Raw genomic sequence first — 12,222 nt, 5'->3', positions numbered from 1 at the left:
ACCATGTTTACAATCATCACCACCATGCATTTCCATAACTTTTCATCACCCCAAACAGACACTATAATATACAATAGCTTCCCATTATCTCCTTACACCTCCCAGCTCCTGGTAACCTTTAATGTCTCGTTTCTCTCAATTTGTCTATTCTAGGTATTTAAGTAAAATCATACAGTATTTGTCTTTATATATCTGTCTTATTTCACTTAGAACATTACTTTCAAAATTCACCTATGTTGTAGCATACATCAAAACTGGCTGAATAATATTCCACTGTATATGCAGTTGACCCTTGAACAACGTGGCGAGGGGGTTAGGGACACTGACCCTCCAGGGCAGTAAAAAAAAAATCCACATATAACTTTACAGTCAGCCCTTTGTATCTGTGGATTCAACCAAGAGTAGACCGTGTAGTACTGTAGTATGTATGTACTGGGAAAAAAAAAAAATCCGTGTATTAAGTGGACGCTCGCTGTTCAAACCCACGTTGCTTAAGGGTTCTTTTGTCGATGGATACTTGGGTCATTTCCACCTTTTGGCTAATGTGAAATATTCTGCAATGAACACTAACACACAGGTATCTGTTTGTGTCCCAGTTTTCAATTCTTTGTGATATATATACCTAGGACTGAAACGGCTGGGTCATATGGTAATTTTTTTTGCTCAGCTTTTTAAGGAACCACCAAACTATTCTATAGCAGCTGCTCCATTTTACATTCCCATTAGCAATGCATGAGGATTCCAATTTCTCCACATTCTTATTAACACTTATTTTGTTTCTTCCTTCTCTCCCTTCCTTCTTTGCTCTCCCTTCCCTCCCTCTCTCTTTTTCCTCCTTCCTTCCTTTCTCCCCCCGCCCCCTTTCGTTTTCTTTTCTTTTCTTTCTTACATTACAGCCAAACTGGCAGATGTGAAGTGGTATTTCATTGTTTTTGATTTGCATTTCCCTAATGACAAATGCTGCTTATTGGCCATTTATATATCTTCTTTGGAGAAATGTCTATTCAAATCCCTTACCCATTTTTTAATTGTGTTGATTGTTGTTGTTGAATTGTAGTACTTGAAATATTCTGGATAGTAGACCCTTACTTGATATATGATTTACAAATATTTCTCCTATTCCATAGGCTGTCTTTTCACTTTCCTGATAATGTCCTCTGATGTACAAAAGTTTTTAATATTGGTGAATTCCAATTCACCTGTGAACAGAGATAGTTCTACTTCTTTCTTTCCAACATGGATGCATTTTATTTTATTTTATTTTTGTCTAATTGCTTTGGCTAGAACTTTCAGGACAAAGATGAATAGTAGTAGTGAAAGCAGGCATCCTTGTCATGTTCTTGATCTCAGGGAGGAAGATTTGAATATAATGTTAGCTGTGGGTTTTTCATAAATGCCTTTTATCATATTAAGGAAGGTTCCTCTATTCCTAGTTTTCTGAATGTTTCTATCATGAAAAGGTGCTGGATTTTGTCAAATGTCTTTTGTGTCAATTGAGATGATCGTGGTTTTCACCCTTCATTCTACTAATGTGGTGTACTGCATTAATTTTCTTACGTTGAATCACCTCTGCGTTCCTGGGATAAATCCCACTTAGTAATGGTGCATAATCCTTCTATATTCTATTGCATCCGATTTGCTAGTATTTTGTTGAGACTTTCTGCATTTATATTGATAGGAGACATTAGTCTGTAATTTTCTTTTCTTTTTTCTTCTCATGTCTTTTTTCTGGTTTTGATATAGGTTAATGCTGGCCTCATTGAGTAAGTTAGGAAGTGTTCCTTCCTCTTGATTTTTTTGAAGACTTTGAGAAGAATTGGTATTAATTCTTTTCATTTTTTTAAAAAATATGTATTTATTTGGCTGCATCGGGTCTTAGTTGCAGCACGCACAATCTTCATTGTGGAGGCGGGATCTTTTGTTGCGGCAAAAGGGCTCTTTGTTGCAGCACATGGGCTTCTCTCTAGCTGTGCTCAGGCTTAGTTGCCCCACAGCACGTGGGATCTTAGTTCCTCGACCAGGGATCGAACCCGTGTCCCCTGCATTGGAAGGCAGATTCTTAACCACTGGACCACCAGGGAAGTCCCTAACTTCTTTTAATGTTTGGTACAATTCACTACTGAAGTCTTCTGCTCTTGGACTTTTCTTTTTTGGAAGGTTTTTGATTACTGATTCAATCTCTTTGTTATAGGTTTGTTCAGAATTTTAATTTTTTTCTTGGGTCAGTTTAGGTAACTTGTGTATTTCTAAGAAATACCTGTCTGGTGTGGTTTTAATTTTAAGTGGGGAAGCAAAGCACTGCGAGATGTAGCAGATACTGCTGGCTCCCTAACCAAGTCATTTTTCCCATCTCATGCTTGTTGGCAGAACCCTGATTTTGTTAGGCACTGACCCCTTTCTCATAGGACTCATAAGTAAATCATGATTAGTTTAAGCCAATCCTAACATGGTGATCCCATTCAGATTGCCACTGATTGATTCAGAGGTCAACAAATGACCTAGCTCTGGTTAATGAGACTCAAGGGTACGTCAGCTAGGTGGTTTCTGAGAAAGGCTCCTTTGTCATTAGAGATAAAATATGGTCTTTCTTCTGCTGGACAATGTGGAATCTGCACGTGATACCTCAAACCACAGCAGCAGTCTTACAACCACTGGGGACAGAGGAGCCAGAAGATGGAAAAAACCTAGTTCCCTGATAACCTCTATGAATTCTGAATTAACCCATCCTGGAGGTACTTGACTTTGTACTGATTATCTTTTTAATCAAATTCTTTGTATTTTTAGGGTGCTGTGTTTATGTAGAGGGCTACTATCTTATTTGCTATACATGGGTTTATAACCTTTTTGTGGATTGTACATTTTATTGTCAATATCCCTTCTGTATCAACTAATGGTTTTCATCCTGAATTCTGCTTTTATTGTTAATATTATTGTCTAGGGGTATTTTCTTTTAACAATATACAGCTGGGTTTCATTTTTTATTTTATTTTTTTTTAAAGAATTGCTTTATTTTTTTATTTTTGGCTGTGTCGGGTCTTAGTTGTGGGATCTGCCTTGCAGCATGTGGGATCTTTCGTTTGCAGTGCGTGGGCTCCAGAGCGTGTGGGCTCTGTAGTTTGCAGCACATGGGCTCTCTAGTTGAGGAACGCGGGCTTAGCTGCCCCGCGGCATGTGGGATCTTAGTTCCCCGATCAGGGATGGAACCCGCGTCCCCTGCATTGGAAGGCAGATTCTTAACCACTGGACCACGAGGGAAGTCCCTGGGTTTCATTTTTTAACCTTCTTGGCAGTCGCTGTCTCTAGATAGGGGAATTGAGTGCATTTACATGGTCATAGTTATATTTGGTTTTAATTGTTTCACATTTTTCAGTTATCATACTTAGTTATTTCTTCTATTCTCTTTGCTTATCTATCTACCTTGGACAAGTTTCCAATCATCCTTACCCCTACTCCCACTATTCTAATTTGGAATGTCTATCGTATTTTTCCATTAGTCAATTTATTATATACCGCTCCCTAGCACTGACAATGTTTGAACATTAAATGATAGGCATTCATATTCCCCTTACCAAGATGAGACCTTTATAATACTTTCTTATACTACTACATTTTCCTAAATGTGTATTTTTAAAATAGGCTATTATGTAATATATGCCCAACAGCAAGCAACCTGAACATAATAACATGAGCCTCAATTTTCCATCCAAAAAGGTTTTTTGCCAACTTGAATACATCAAGTTTTAGGGATATATATGATAACATTTTGAAATTTATAATATTTAAATCATCTTTATGTTATGTTATAAATACATATTTAAAATCTAAACTAAATTTTCAAAAATTAATTCTCCTTCTTATAATTTATGAAATGTTACCCAAACTATTCACACGCATCTTAAAACATTTATCTTCATCATCACCAAACTACTTCTTAGTCATCTAACAGTTTTTCAGAGTAAAACATTTTCACTTGCTTGAAAATCAGCACTTTTGAGTCTGCTTTCATGTCCCTAGAAATGTTATCCAAAGGTACCAGCAACCATTTGCAAAGCACTAAGACAGTTGGGCTTTCCCATTCCACCTAAGACAAGTAGACACCCATAATCTCCACAACCAAACCACTTAATGCATCACATTTCAAAGTAATATTCAAGAAGCCAGTTAATAAAGATATCTAACACAACTATAAGGTTATGACCCCTAGAATAATTCTAAATTTTGTGTTAAATTATGTTAAATTCCATTACTTCTGTAAAAAGAAAATTCTGCCAGGTGACCTCTATGAGCTTCCTGGTATTGGCACTGGCTGAGTTTCAGGCTAACATTTCTTTCCCAAACAGTACTTTGTTTTTCAAAACAAGAGACTTGAAAGAACATCACATAACATGAGGGACTTTGTAAGGCAACTCTTTTTTCAATTTTCAGGTGGAAAAAACACAAACAAACTTATCTTACATTTAATAGTATGCGGTAACTGAGAATTTGTCTTGTTATTTCTAAAATTTCCCTTTCATTTCCAGTTTGAAAAAAAATCCTTACATAAGACATATTACAAATTCACAATCTGTTCTTCATTCTTTCCACTCCATTATGTCTAACTACATATTACAATATTCACAGCTTACCACTGTTTCTACACCATCTTCCCCTGTCTTGAGATTTGTTACTGTTGAACTTTTATTTGGTTAGAGATATTCCTTGACTATTTTCCTCAGATAAAGTACCTGGAGGTATATTTGGTATCTACATATTTGAAAAATTTGAATTTTATCCTAAAAGTTTGTGAAGTGTAGTATTTTCTCAGTAATTGAGATACTGCTCTTGTCTCTTAGCTTCTAACTCCTATTTATCCTTGGATTTCAAGAAATTCACCTGCTTCGGGCTCAAGGTTCTTTTTCAATCTAGATTCAAGTCTTTTCCCTCCAGTTCAGGAAGTTCCATTTTTCACTTAAAATCCCCAAAATACACCAAAATAATAATTGTGGTTATATCTAGGCAGCAGAGTTACAGATAATATTTATTTTCTTCTTCATAGTTTTCTGTATGTTTTCAATTTGTTTGCTAATAGACACGCACATGAGCAGAACAAACAAAGCTATTAAATAGAAAGCAAGTAAAGTAAACGAAACTAGGCAGAGTCTTCAAGGAATAAAACAAAGACTGAGAAATGGTACCAGGTTTAAGAAGAAGAGTCTCTGACATTTGCTCTATACTGCTTCCATGCCAGCCCCAGATTAGAAACTGGTTTTGTGCTATTAAAGTTAAAAACACACTGTTACATTAGGCTCAAAGCTCCTGGGATTGGCTAAAGGATTTCATTAATATTTGTTCTCCAAAATAATCCTCTCCCAAATCAATTAAAAGCTAAGTAAGAATAATTTAATATTTTTTCAAAAAATACTACTATAATAATAAAAATTATCTTTACGTCTGTAATGGCCAAGAATTTAGCAAGCAAAGCTGTGTAGAAGCAAATTTTAATTTGAAATTTAAAATTCTTGTCTTCCCTGGTGGTGCAGTGGTTGAGAATCTGCCTGCCAATGCAGGGGACACGGGTTCGAGCCCTGCTCTGGGAAGATTCCACATGCCACGGAGCAACTACGCCCGTGAGCCACAACTACTGAGCCTGCGCGTCTAGAGCCTGTGCTCCGCAACGAGAGGCCGCGACAGTGAGAGGCCCGTGCACCGCGATGAAGAGCGGCCCCCGCTCGCCGCAGCTAGAGGAAGCCCTCGCACAGAAACGAAAGACCCAACACAGCCAAAAATAAATAAATAAATACATACATAAATAAATAAAAACAAGCTCCTGCTTTAAAAAAAAAAAAAGAAATTTAAAATTCTTAAGAACAAGATGTCTAGGTATACAGGCAGTAAGCTGGTATAAATAGTTTTGTTTCTTGGCACAGGTATTTTCCTATTCACATGTGCTTGTTCTGAAAACAGCCCGAACACTCACAGTATTGACAGTTACCTGTCCAATATTCCCCTCTCCTCCTTCCTTAATGTAGACCCATGAGTTCATCTGGGGCAGCAAAATGCAGTTAAAAATGTTTTGCTCTCCAGATCACCTTATACTGGTTGGAGGATGTGCAGAATGTGTCCCGGTTTCCCAGTTTCAAAGAGAGGTAATAAGTAAAGAAGATAGGGCTAGGCCTCTGGGAAAGCTATATTTTCTGACTGAAAAAAAAAAAAAAGAAAGGAAAAGGAAGCAGACTCAGCAGGCATGAGCCCTTTGCCCTTCTCCTTGCCCGTAGCATTTGCAAACATAATGACGTGAGCTACATGCTAAAGATGACAAAATAGGAAAAAGAAGAGGAGCCCTGGTCCTGTGAGAAAACTAAATCTTTTGGTTATATTAATGCAAAATTTATATAAGAGCCTTAAAATCAGACAGGAGAAATGTTAGTTATCTGGATGGAATAAATCTTCTGACTTTGTGCATAAAAAGCAAGCACTTACAAGAAGAAAATGTTTTACCTTTTGGTCAAAAGACTGCTTGCAATGAAAGAGCAATCTACAATGAAATCATACAAAACGGGTTTTCTGTTCTAAATTAACTAGTTCATACACAAAGAAACATTCAGCTAGCCCCTAAAATCCCTATAAGATAGTCTAGTTTTCTATTCCTAGGATAGGCAGAAGTGGGGAGGAAAGATGACACAGATTATCAGTACTACAAATTACAGGCCCAATACCAATCCTTTTATAGTTTCTGCACACAAGTGTTACTATAATTTATCATAAATATCTGTGGGAAATTATCCTAAGCTTCTAAAATATTATTTATAATTAAGTTTGCACATTATAAAATTTTTTTTTTTTTTTAAGGAACGCCTTTATTTATTTATTTATTTATTTTTGGTTGTGTTGGGTCTTCGTTTCTGTGCGAGGGCTTTCTCTAGCTGCGGCGAGCGGGGGCCACTCTTCATCGCAATGCGCGGGCCTCTCACTATCGCGGCCTCTCCCGTTGCGGAGCGCAGGCTCCAGACGTGCAGGCTCAGTAGTTGTGGCTCACGGGCCTAGTTGCTCCGCGGCATGTGGGATCTTCCCAGAGCAGGGCTCGAACCCGTGTCCCCTGCACTGGCAGGCGGATTCTCAACCACTGCGCCACCAGGGAAGCCCCGCACATTATAAAATTAACTTCAGGATTTGAATGTTTGTCTAACACAGGTAAGCCCTGTATAAAACGGGGTAATAACCTCAAAAGATTGAGCAGAGAGAGCTTTAGTCAATGGTAGCATAAATCAACAATGGTTTTATATAGGAGAACCTGTATTCTAGCTCTGAAGAGGTGCAGATTTAATTAACTTATCTCTAAGGTACAAAAAAAATATGACCCCTTATTCAATAAAAATAGAAGACTATAAATTCAGTAAACTGACCAGATTCTAGTTAACTTAAGACAAAGAATTATTCTGTTATTTTTTAAACTTTATTTCGATTTCCCTTTAGTTTCATAAAAAAATTCTTTTTAAGAAATGTCAAATCAAATGGGGGGGACAGAGAGAAAACCTACGTGAAAATAGCTAAAACTAAATGTTACATATATTAAAAAAATAAAGACAGTAAAATCAAAGAGTTACTTCTGGATTTGTTTGCCTTTCATTTAAGTACATCTGTTAAAAAATGTATTTTAAAGAAAGGTTAGGGGGACTTCCCTGGCTGTCCAGTGGTTAAGATTTCGCCTTCCAATGCAGGGGTGTGGGTTCAATCCCTGGTCAGGGAGCTAAGATCCCAGGTGCCTCGCAGCCAAAAATCCAAAACATAAAACAGAAGCAGTACTGTAACAAATTCAATAAAGACTTTAAAAATAGTCCACATCAAAAAGAAAGAAAGGTTAGGGACTTCGCTGGTGGCCCAGTGGTTAAGACTCCACGCTCCCAATGCAGGGGGCCCAGGTTCGATCCCTGGTCAGGGAACTAGATCCCACATGCCGCAACTAAAAACAAAAGATCCCACATGCCACAACTAAAGATACCACACACCTCAACGAAGATCCCGGAAGCAGCAACGAAGATTCCTGCGTGCCGCAACTAAGACCCCATGCAGCCAAATAAATAATAAAGATTTAAAAAAAAAAAAAAAAAGGTTATTTAGAAGTAAAATATTAATCAGGTTACGTACAATTCCAGAAATGTAAACGGAGCACAGTAAAAACAAAACAAAACACACACACACACACACACACAAAAAACCCAAGAAGGGACTTCCCTCCGGGCACAGTGGTTGAGAAGCTGCCTGCCAATGCAGGGGACACGGGTTCGATCCCTGGTCCAGGAAGATCCCACATGCCACGGAGCAACTAAACCCGTGTGCCACAACTGAGCTCGCATGCCACAACTACTGAAGCCCGTGCTCCACAACAAGAGAAGCCGCCGCAAGGAGAAGCCCACACTCCGCAACGAAGAGTAGCCCCCGCTCACTGCACTAGAGAAAGCCTGCGTGCAGCAATAAAGACCCAGCACAGCCTAAAATAAATTAAAAAAAAAAAAAAAAAGTCACTAATACCATTACAGCATGTAATTAAAGGACTGTTCCAACTTACCTCACGCAACATTCTACTGCACGAAACCAATGAAGCATCTCATCATGTAGAGTACACAACTGAAGGCAAGACAGGAAAACTTTCTCAGCATCACTGTACCAGCCTGCATCTGAAAGAAAGCCACCTAAGGGACAAGAAAAACCAAAAACTTTAGATAATTTAATAAATCACTTGAAAGCTAAAATGACATGCTTACAATGATTATTACCTAAAATGAAAAAAACCCTCTGTTTAGTCTGAAACAAAGATACTAATTGTGAAATTTTAAAAAAAAAGGAACTTTCAAACTAGGGAAATCAGATCGAAGTTGAGACCCTGAATAAGGAGTCAAGAGTTTTTGTTTTGTTTTTTACTTTTGGCTGCATTGGGTCTTCATTGCTGCGCGTGGGCTTTCTCTAGTTGCGGCGAGCGGGCGCTACTCTTCGTTGCGGTGCGCGGGCTTCTTGTTGCGGTGTGCGGGCTTCTTGTTGCGGTGGCTTCTCTTGCTGTGGAGCACAGGCTCTAGGTGCGCGGGCTTCAGTAGTTGTGGCACGCGGGTTCAGTAGCTGTGGCGCACGGGCTTAGTTGCTCAGCGGCACGTGGGATCTTCCCCGACCAGGGCTCAAACCCGTGTCCCCTGCATTGGCAGTCAGATTCTTAACCGCTGTGCCACCAGGGAAGACCCAGGAGTCAAGAGTTTTAGCCCTCAAAAAGTACTTCATCGCCTAAGAGTTGACATTTTCCAGCTAATTAGCCACTATATTTAGTGATTTGTCTAACATTTTCATCACGCAGGGTAAACATAACTTTCCAATCTTTTCATACCCAATCCCAAAGAGGATAAAGACATCTGAATAAACTTAATCTTCTTAGCATAACAGCACATCATAGAGGATACACAGATAAAAGAGACAGTAGTGCTTGCTCATCTTAAATTTTTTTTAGCAAAAAATTAAACTGCTGTCCTCCAACAGTTGTAATGCATGGGGCATCTGGGCATCATTTCCTTAGGATACTGTCCATCTTTTTAGAGCCTCTTGACCCCCTCCTAATAGTTTAATCACTTTTTGATAGTGTCAACTAATCTTAATAGTGTCAATAGTATCTGGGTCAAGAAAAAATATATTTTGCTCAGACTGGTGTTTCATGTTTAATTAAAGCTATATGAAATGAAACAAATATTTTAACTGGAGAGAAGTGTGCTTTAGAACACTTTTTTATCCCCCCAAATATGACATTTTAGGGTCCTCACTGAATGACTGGAATAATGAGATTATAATATTCATATGAAGCAACCTCCTACTCATTATCTCAACATATCGTGCACTGTGCTGGGTTATTAGGCTATTATCTCTCAGCTTCAAACCAACCCTTCTAGACTGTTTTATGATGCTGGGCTAGGACTCTATAACCACATTTCTCCTCTGCCAGCTGGCTCCCTAGTAGTCTCTACCAAAGAAGGCACTAGAGAGAAAGGCTGTAAGACTGGAAAAGTAAGAGACACTCCCCGATAGCTTCCAGTTTCTGCCAGCAACGCCCCTGCTCACAGCAGTGTCCCAGGGTAATGTTTCTTTACTCTGGCAGTGGCAATTCATCTCAGTAAGCCAATTCCAGCTGCAGTTTTCCAACACTTACAGAACCTGATTCACAGCACCCCATCAGAGAGACACTAGTACCAGCCAGTCAGGTGTCCCTCCTAGAGGTCGAGATTCTAGACCCACGAGCTCCCTTCTTAGAACTCTGAGGCACCTGCACCAGGCAAGCAGCATCCCAGCTCTGCAAGGCACCTCCTCAAGCTTCTTTTTTTTTTTTCTTTTGGCCACGCCATGCGGCTTGTGGGATCTTAGTTACCTGACCAGGGACTGAACGCTGTGAATATACTAAAGACCTTTAAATTATATACTTTAAATGGGTGCACTGTATGGTATGTGAATTATATCTCAATAAAGCTGTTATTTTTTAACAGTTTCCATCATGTATACTTCTGGTATGAAGTTTTTTCACTGTTTTGGTAATTTTAGGATCAAGACTAATAATATAACTGAATCTGTTAGGACTTGGTTCTAACTCCAAGATACTTGTTCGATCTGGCTCCTTACAGTGGCCAGACTGGTACAAGTGAAGAGACAACAGAGGATCTCAATGAACATTAGCTTTCCTGCCTTTCATCTTCCTTGATACTAAACATCTCCCACATAGATTTTTACATGACCACCTAGGACTAAATGGATGTCAATATTAACATTCATCTAGGTCACAAACACTCTATTAAGAGACATTCTTTAGTCACAATTCTTTGTTGCAATTTATATTCCACAGGACTACCAAAGGATAAATGCTGAGGGTTCTTTTCAGAAAAGAATGTTAAGTTCCTCCAAGCAAACCCTCTATGACCACTACAAAAAAAAACTTTTTTCCTAATACTGAAGGAAATGATCATGAAAACTTGGCAAAGAAAGTAAATGTGCACGTGCCAAAGAGAGAGAGAGAGAAAACATGCACACACACACACATTAATGTGAGAAGTTAAAAATGAAAGGTAGGGCTTCCCTGGTGGCGCAGTGGTTAACAATCTGCCTGCCAATGCAGGGCACACAGGTTCGAGCCCTGGTCCGGGAAGATCCCACATGTTGCAGAGTAACTAAGCCCGTGAGCCACAACTACTGAGCCTGTGTGTCATAACTACTGAAGTCCGTGCGCCTTCAGCCTGCGCACCGCAAAAAAGAGTAGCCCCCACTCCCCGCAACTAGAGAAAGCCTGCGTGCAGCAACCAAGACCCAACGCAGCCAAAAATAAATAATAAATTTATAAAATAAAAAAATGGGCAGAGGATCTGAATAGACATTTTTCCAAAAAAGACATACAGATGGCCAACAGATACATGAAAAGATGCTCCACATCACTAATCATCAGGGAAATGCAAATCAAAACCACAATGAGATACCACCTCACACCTGTCAGGATGGCTGTCATCACCAGAAAACAATTAATGAGTGTTCCCGAGGGTGTGGAGACAAGGGAACCCTCCTGCACTGCTGGTGGGACTGTAAATTGGCACAGCCACTATGGAGAACCGTGTGGAGGTTGCTCAAAAAATTTAATATAGAACTGCCACATGATCTAGCAATTTCACTTCTGGGTATTTATCCAAAAAAGGCAAAAACACTAACTCAAAAAAGATACATGCACCTCAATGTTCAGTGAAGCATTATTTATAATAGCCAAGATATGTAAGCAACCTAAATGTCCATCAACAGATGAATGAACGGATAAAGAAGGTGTGAGATATATTTATACACACAACAGTGGAACATTACCCAACCACAAAAATTAAACATAAAAAAAAAAGAAAAGAAACGAAATCTTGTGACAACACAGATGGATCTAGAGGGTATCATGCTAAGTGAAATAAGTCAGACAGAGAAAGACAAATACCATATGATCTCACTTATAGGTAGAATCTAAAAATCAAAACAAACAAACAAAACAAAATGAAAATAGACTCGTAGATACAGAGACCAAACAGTTGGTTGCCAGAGAAAGGAGGTGGGGTGTGGGGTGAAATAGGTGAAGGGGATTAAGAGGTCTGAGCCTCCAGTTAGAAAATAAATAAGCCATGGGAATGTAATATACAGCCTAAGGAACATGGTCAATAATACTGTAATAACTATGTACAGGGACTATACTTGTCGTGGCAA

The 12,222-nt window shown here is 38.9% G+C and overlaps 1 protein-coding gene across 1 annotated transcript in view; it reads right to left on the bottom strand.

The window, feature by feature from the left end:
• The window catches only part of APPBP2 (amyloid beta precursor protein binding protein 2), a 72,261-nt gene that overhangs the window by 26,650 nt on the left and 33,389 nt on the right, over positions 1-12,222 (bottom strand). Inside the window, exon 4 of the mRNA XM_068530379.1 lies at positions 8,546-8,669. Within this exon, the coding sequence (XP_068386480.1) occupies positions 8,546-8,669 (124 nt within the window). The remainder of the gene's footprint in view (positions 1-8,545; positions 8,670-12,222) is intronic.

This window comes from Eschrichtius robustus, chromosome 20 (assembly GCF_028021215.1).
Source record: "Eschrichtius robustus isolate mEscRob2 chromosome 20, mEscRob2.pri, whole genome shotgun sequence".
Classification (NCBI taxonomy): Eukaryota; Metazoa; Chordata; class Mammalia; order Artiodactyla; family Eschrichtiidae; genus Eschrichtius; species Eschrichtius robustus.
The sequence above is the reverse complement of the archived record's forward strand: the minus strand, read 5'-3'. Positions and strand labels throughout refer to the sequence as shown.